The sequence below is a fragment of the Vombatus ursinus genome, unplaced genomic scaffold (genome assembly GCF_900497805.2).
Source record: "Vombatus ursinus unplaced genomic scaffold, bare-nosed wombat genome assembly UNPS02014935.1, whole genome shotgun sequence".
NCBI classification, from domain to species: domain Eukaryota; kingdom Metazoa; phylum Chordata; class Mammalia; order Diprotodontia; family Vombatidae; genus Vombatus; species Vombatus ursinus.
Window position 1 is genome coordinate 1,591,295 of NW_020954713.1, and position 7,630 is coordinate 1,598,924.

Sequence of the window (7,630 nt, forward strand, 5' to 3'; positions counted from 1 at the left end):
ACAGATAGATAGATAGATAGATAGATGGGTAGATAGATGGGTAGGTGAATGGATGGATAGATAGATAGATAGACACACAGACAGATAGATAGATCAATAGATGGGTAGGTGAATGGATGGATAGATAGACACATAGACAGATAGACATGCAGATAGATAAATAGATACAGACAGACAGACAGATAGATAAATAGATGGTCACAGAGACAGACAGATAGACACACAGACAGATGGATAGATAGACAGACAGACAGATAGATAAATAGATGGTCACAGAGACAGACAGATAGACAGACAGACAGATAGATAGACACGCAGACAGATGGATAGATAGACAGACAGATAGAGAAATACACAGACAGACAGATAGACGGACAGATAGATAGACACGCACACAGACAGATAGATAGATAGAAAGATATATCATTTATTAATTTAAGAACTTTCTACGTGCCAGGCATTGTACTAAGAACTAAGGAATACACATATAAACAAGTGAGACAGTACCTGTACTCAAGGAACTTACTATTGTAATGGAGGAAAACAATATATCCAGAGGTGCCGGAAAGCAGAGGAGGGGACCCAAGCAGGGCCATGGTGAGAATTTATCTGGGAAGTTTCTAGAGGCCCAGCCCCAGAAAGACAAAGCAAAAACTCACCTCTCTGAGCCAAGTGTCGAGTCCAAGTTTCTAGTGGGTGGAGGACCATGGTGCCAAGCCATCTAGGAAGGTGCCACCCAGCTCAGTGAGGGGGCACCACTACCTCCCGAGGAAGTCCATGCCACTTTGGGCCAGCTCCCATCATTGGGAGGCTTTTCCTTATCTCAAGCCCCAGTTTGCTTCTTTGGAACTTCCACTTATCACATCTAGTTCTGCCCTCTGGGCGCAAGCAGAACAGGTCCAGTTCATCTTCCAGGTGATCACCCTTCAAATACTTGAAGACTGCTCCCATTTCCCCCGAGAATCTTCTCTTCCTCAGGCTAAGCACCCGCAGTTCTTTCAAACGGATCCTCACATGACACAATCTCAAGATCTTTTGCTGTGCTTGATACTCTCCCCCCTCAGGGCACTCTCTGACTTACCAAAACTCTTCCAAAAGTGCTCAGGACTGAAGACGTTATTTCAGCTGTCGTCTGAGCAGGGCAGAAGCTGGGCAGACACCCTAGTCCTGTACTCTGCTTCTCTCGCTACATCCAAAGATCCTGTTCACATTCTTGGCTACCATGTTACACTATGGGCTCATACTGAGCATGCTCCCCAGCTAGGATAATCTGTACCTTTGCACAGCTTTGTTCCACGTCTGGAAAGCTCTCCCTCCTCACCTGTTAGAATCCCTTCAAAGCTCAAGTGCTACCTCCTACATTAGTATTTTGCTACATACCTGAGACCCATCAGAGTACAGGGAACAGGCCAAAAGGCATGTCAGTTCAAATCTCCTGGAACCAGTCAACAATAAATAAACAAACATTTATTAAGTACTTACTATGTGCCAAGCACTGTTTTAGGTATTAGAGATATAAAGGGAAAGGTGAAGCAGTCCTTGCCCTCAGGGAGTTTACATTCTGTTAAGAGACACAACATGTACATATACAGGCCCCTCTTTCATATGCAGAAAGGGACAGGCAAAGAACATTCATTTAAGGAAAAATGATAAAATCCACTTGTGGAAAAAAAACCTCTCAGATGAAATTTTGGGAGACAGATCAGATAAAAAATTACCGCACTAATGCCTTTAGAGAGAAGGCCTGTTTGAAGGTAGACCAATGAAATAAGTATGGACTAGCAGGCACTGTGGCTTGTCAACTCATTTGCCTGTGACTTTTTAGAGTTTTAAAGTCATAAATGGCAAAATATTATGTCAAATACCTGTTTGAGGACTATGTTAAGATGACATAAGATTACATAATCTTATTATGTAGGAAGATTACATAAGAAATGTTGGACTCGGGACAGCGAGGTGGTACAGTGGATAGAGCTCCAGCCTTGGAGTCAGGAGGACCTGAGTTCAAATCCGGCCTCAGACCCTTGACACTTACTAGCTGTGTGACCCTGGGCAAGTCACTTAACCCCAACTGCCTCACAGAAAAAAAAGAAAAAAAGGAAGAAATGTTGGATTCATATTTGAAAAAAAGAAAGATGGATTTCTTGGGTTTTACCTCCTAAGCCATCAGGAGGTCCTGATTTGAGGTGTCAGAAGCTGTCAATGAACCAAGAGAAGAAGCTGTAGGAAGCTATTGATAGAAGAAACAGCAAGAACATAAGCTGAGTATAAGAGGAATCCCAAGAAGTTGGGACAGAAGACATAGAAAGCTTCTAGCCATGACTTGATTACTGGGATTTTCATAAGTTCTTGCTGTTCTCCCTCCATTTTCAGAGGACCAATGACATCACAGGGGGATGCCTTAACTTTTGCATGAATGGAATTGAAGTGAGGCAGAATTTCACACAATCATCAGCCTCACTCTGTCTTCCTGACTCATCGAAGTCCAGTGGCAAAGACAAAAGTCAAGAGGACCGGTGACGGCCCAGGACGGCGTTTTCAATGTCTGACCAAGCTCTGAGGTTCCACAGAGCCCGCTTCAGCCGCCTTCGTGGCCGTTGGAACACATTGTTCTCATCCACCCATTCCTCCAGGGCAAGTCTTCACCTGCTTGGGATAGACATCCCCCTACCTCACTGATAAGTTTGAGGCCCATTGGTTCCCTCAACCTGGCTTAGCCCATCTGCTGAGATTGTTTTACTAGGGCTGTGGCTACAGCTTCTTTCACACAGGTGAAAGTTGGGTGGTAGATGGACAGCAAAGGTAGATGAGCAGCCCTGAAAAAGACTCAGCAAACCCTCACAAAAGAGGTGCTCATCTTCCCTGAACATCCCACGCACCCCTATAGAATATAAGCACCCTAGGGCAAGAACGTTTTTGTCTTTGTAACCCAAATTCATAGCACAGTATCTGGCACATAGTAGGCATTTAATAACTTTTTATTGATTCACTGATTGGCGTTGAACCCTAACTGCCACTCCACTTCCGGTCAGGGATGCTTCTTCATTGACATTTCCAAGAGAAGTCAGGGAAATATTTGAAGATAGGAAATTAATTGAAAAAGATAAGTCACTGGGTTGTCATTCATCTTTGCTCTGCCAATGAGCTGAGGGCTAAAGGTAGTCCCCAGAAGGGAGTTCCAATAGATGCCAAGAACTTCAAAACAGTGAATATAAGATATGAACTGACTTTTGGGAGAAAGTGAGGGCGTGAAGAATGGGTTCTAGGGGAAGATGGCATATCAGGTCCAAAAAGCTGCTAGTGAGACCAGGCTTGGGCATGAGCTTTAAACCACTACTAAGAGAGGGGCAGAACTTTCTGGGGAAGGCATAGCTAGACCTCATGACAAGCGTGTGTGGATGTGCTCCAAGCAAAGAGATCCAGAGAAAAATGGGGGCTATGTGGCAGAGTGGAATTGGAGTCTGATGACCTGAGTTCAGATCCCAGATGTCATGCCCCAGCTGTGTGACCTTGGGCAAGTCCTTTCCCTTCCTCTGAGTTTCAGTTCTCAAATCTGCAAAATGGGAATGGGGAGAAGGGATGAACTAAATGATTATGAAGGTCCCTTACAGTTCTAAATCTACAATCCCAGTGAAATGAAAGTGGAACACATCCCAAGTAAGTGGTAACTGAGCTCTCCCAAGTCACTTCCAGGGACATGTGCTCAGTGCTTGAAGGAGCTGGGGATAATGAAACCATCTTAAGATGGCAGCCAGGACAGGCCGCTGCACCAAAGCAGGTCAGCGGCTGAACCCAGAAGAGCAGGCCACTCAGACCACCTTCAAAGAGGTGACTGGTCTCTGGGGCTCTCTTTTCCTGTCTATCCACTGTGCTGGGACTCTGTGAAGACTTCACATAAGTGGAGGAGGGCTCCTGCCCACCTCTAGTGGCTGCTTGCTCAGGACATCAAATGTATATGCTGGCTAGAGGATCCTGAGGCTGTATTTCAAGGCCCTGGCTGTCTCTTTTGCTTTGTTTTTATTTCCTTGCACACAGGTGACTAAAATGTGATCTTCAGATGGCTGTTTCCAGCCTTGAAGGCATCCTTGTGAATTCCAGAGGTCAGGAGCTCCTGGGTCCCTGGAGCTGAGGCCCTGAGAGGTTAAGTAATCTGGCCAAGGTCACACAGGAAGTAAATAGCAGAGCAAGGATTCAAACCCAGATCCTCTTACTCAAAATTCAATGCCCATTCCAGTCTGCCAGGCTGCCTCTCTGAGACAGAAGCCTGTGGTTCTGAGGGTAGAGGGGAGAAGCAAGAAGAGGAGGCTACGAAGAGAACAAAAATGTCTGGGGATAGAGGCACTAGGCAACAGGAGTACAGTATGAGAGGACAGAGCATGGGGCTTGGCTTGGGGTTCATATAGCTTCTTCCTTTATTGCTTCTTTACTACCCACCCACCTACCTGCCAACATCAATAACACTTCCGATAGACAATGTATGGTCCTTGCTCCTCGTACTGGCCCCGTTGGATCCAGCAGGATTGAAAAGCCCGGAGAGAAGCAAGGATGGAACCTCCAATCCATACGGAGTAGTTCCGCAGGGGCTGGGCAGACACAGCCATGGAGGTCTGGGGAGGTGCCCCACGGAGCAGCTCGTTGGTGAAGCGCTGCTCTAGCCCTGGGAAGAGGGAAGACCCACCACACAGCAGGACATTCCGGGAGATGTCTTCACGGGCCTCATTGGGCACCTTCCCCAGGCTTTCCTTGGCCATGTCCGAGATTCCCAAGGGTACAAGTCCTGGCATCGCTGGCGGGTTAAAGAGCAGCTCAGGGCACTGGAAACGCTCTTTGCCGAGGGTGATGACCCGTCCATCAGGCAGCTGGTAGTTCTCTCGGCTATCCTTTGTGGGCTGGTTCTGCTCCATCATGAGGTCAGCAGCTACGTAGCAGCACTGGTGTTTAATGGTTTCCACCAGGGAGGTGTCCCTTTCACCGAAGGGGTAGCCAGCACTTCGAAGCATCTCAGCCAGGTAGGCTGTTAGGTGGGCCCCGGCCAGATCCATCCGCTCGGTGGCATGGGGCAGGTTGTAACCCTGATACACTGGGACAGTGTGAGTCACACCATGGCCCAAATCCACCACCAGCCCACTGACCAGCCCATGGGCATAGACAGATAGCACTGATTGGTAGGCCACATACATGCCCGGAGAGCGGAGAGATTCGAACACCACCTCCACCATTTTTTCCCGGTTAGTGGTGGGGCTGAATGGTGGGTCAGAGAGAAGGAGGGCATGATCCTCCGGGCACACTCCCAGGTCATTATAGAAAATGTAGTGCCAAAGGGTCTCTGCTGCCTCCCAGTCCACAATGATGCCATTCCTCAAGGGCTGGACCAGGCTGAGTCCTGGGTGCTCTCTTGCGCTCTCACCGATGAAGGTTGGCAGCTGAGGCTGGCTAGCTGTTGAAGCCTTCTCTGGCAAGCGACCAAGCACAGTGGCCACAGTAGACATGGGCTTCGCCTGTCCAGCAAAGCCAGACTTGCAGGTCCCTGTGCCCATGTCAATGACCACAGCACCTGTCTTCTCTATAATGCCATCTCCCAGAACAAAGGGGACGTCCTCATCCACTGGCAGGCTCACATCATCTAGTATTGTGCTGGACTGGGGATGGCCATTGTGGAGATTGGAAGAGTGACTGATAGCCTGGGAGTCATCTAAGTGGAAGTCCATGGCTAATGAGACTCAGCAAGTAGGAACAGGGGCCGGAGCCACCTCCCTAATATTCAACAACCAAGCCAGGACTGGAACAGTGGCTGGGCTTATCTGGGCTGGAGCTGGAGGAGACCAGGCCTAAGCTGAGGGAGACTAAGAAGGAAGGAATTAAGGAAGGTTTTTCATAATATTACTGAATTATGACATCACTCTCACCCACCCTTCCCCCACTTCCCTTTCTTCACAATGGGTGGGGTCACCTTTTCCTTTACCTCCTCGCAGCCGGACTTCACAAACTCTGGGTCTCTTCCTATGGCATCTTGCCCCCAAGTGGCTGCCGGTCAACAGTTAATGACCCAGGCAATGACATTGTTGGGGGAAGCAGTGTGGTGTGGTGTATTGTCTAGGTACCGTGCAAATCCCATCTCTTCCAATTTAACTATCCATGTGACTTTAGGCAAGTCACACTTTCAGCAAGGCCTCCTCTCTGGCCTCAGTTTCTCCCTCTGTAAAATGAGGGAGTTGCATTAGATGGCCTCTAAAATCCCTTTCAGCTCTAAAACTATGATCCTAGTATTTAGGTATGCTTGGGGGAGGATAGACTATGGCCCACCCACTACCATCACAGAACTAAGGAGGGTTGGTGCTCCAGTGAAATACAGGCAAACCTTGTGTTTCACTTTATTGCACTTTGCAGGTATTGCATTTTTTTTTTAATAAATTGAAGGTTTGTGGAGACCCTGTGTCGAACAAGTGTCTCAGCTCGGCCCTGAGAATATGCTCACATTGTGTCTCAGTGTCATATTTTGGTAATTCTAACAATATTTAAAACTTTTTCATTACTATTATTATTATATCTGTTATGGTGAACTGTGATCATTGATCTTTGATGTCACTATTGTAATTGTTTTGGGGTGCCACAAAGCACATCCACATAAGATGGAGAACCTAATCGATAAATTTTGCATGTGTTCCGACTGTTCCACCAATTTAATTGGTAATTGTTGTGTGTGTTCTGACTGTTCCACAGACCAGGATCAGCCATCTCCCTCTCCACAGGCCTCCCTATTCCCTGAGACACAATAATATTGAAATTAAGCCAATTAATAAACCCACAATGGCCTCTAAGTGTTCAAGTGAAAGGAAGAATCAATCGATACAGCAAATTTCATTGTCTTATGTTAAGAAATTGCCACAGTCACCCGAACCTTCAGCAACCACCACCCTCATCAGGTAGAAGCCATCAGTATCAAGGCAAGACCCTCCACCAGCAAAATGATTGTGATGCACTGAAGACTCAGATGCATTTTTAGCAATAAAATATTTTTTCATTAAGGTATGTGCATTGAATTTTTTTAAAGACATAATACTATTGCACATTTAATAAACTACAGTATAATGCAAACATAACTTCTATATGCACAGGGAAACCAAATAATTCATGTTACTTGCTTTATTGCGATAGTCACTTGATTGCAATGATCTGGAATGGAACCTACGATATCTCCGAGGTATGCCTGTAGAATTAATCCCCTGTTCTTCACAACCTGGCCCCTCCCAACCAGTCTTTCTGACTTTTTACACATTATTCCCCTCCAAGTATTCTCTCATCCATTAATACTGACCTCCTTGCTGTTCCTCATACAAGATCTTAATTCTGCACCTTTTCAATGGTCAGTCCATGACTAGGATATTTCCCTCTCCAGAATTCCCTCTCAAAGCGATGCCTTTCCTCTGGGATTCTTCCTTTGCTTCTGTAAATATCTTCTATTTACATAGTTGTTTTCATGTTGTCTCTTCTGTTAGAATGTGAGCTTCTTGAGGGCAGGGATGATTTTTGCCTTTCTCTGTATCCCTAGCCTTTAGCATAGTGCATGGCCCATAGGAGGCACTTAATAAATTCTTGTTAGACAACTAGCTGGGGAAGTAGAACACTGGGC

The 7,630-nt window shown here is 46.5% G+C and overlaps 1 protein-coding gene across 1 annotated transcript; it reads right to left on the reverse strand.

Annotated features, from left to right (window-relative positions):
• Positions 1–4,451: 4,451 nt before the first annotated feature.
• Positions 4,452–5,708, reverse strand: ACTL9 (actin like 9). The gene has a single exon (XM_027844072.1). It carries the CDS (start codon positions 5,706–5,708, stop codon positions 4,452–4,454), a length of 1,257 nt encoding a protein of 418 aa, XP_027699873.1.
• Positions 5,709–7,630: the final 1,922 nt, after the last annotated feature.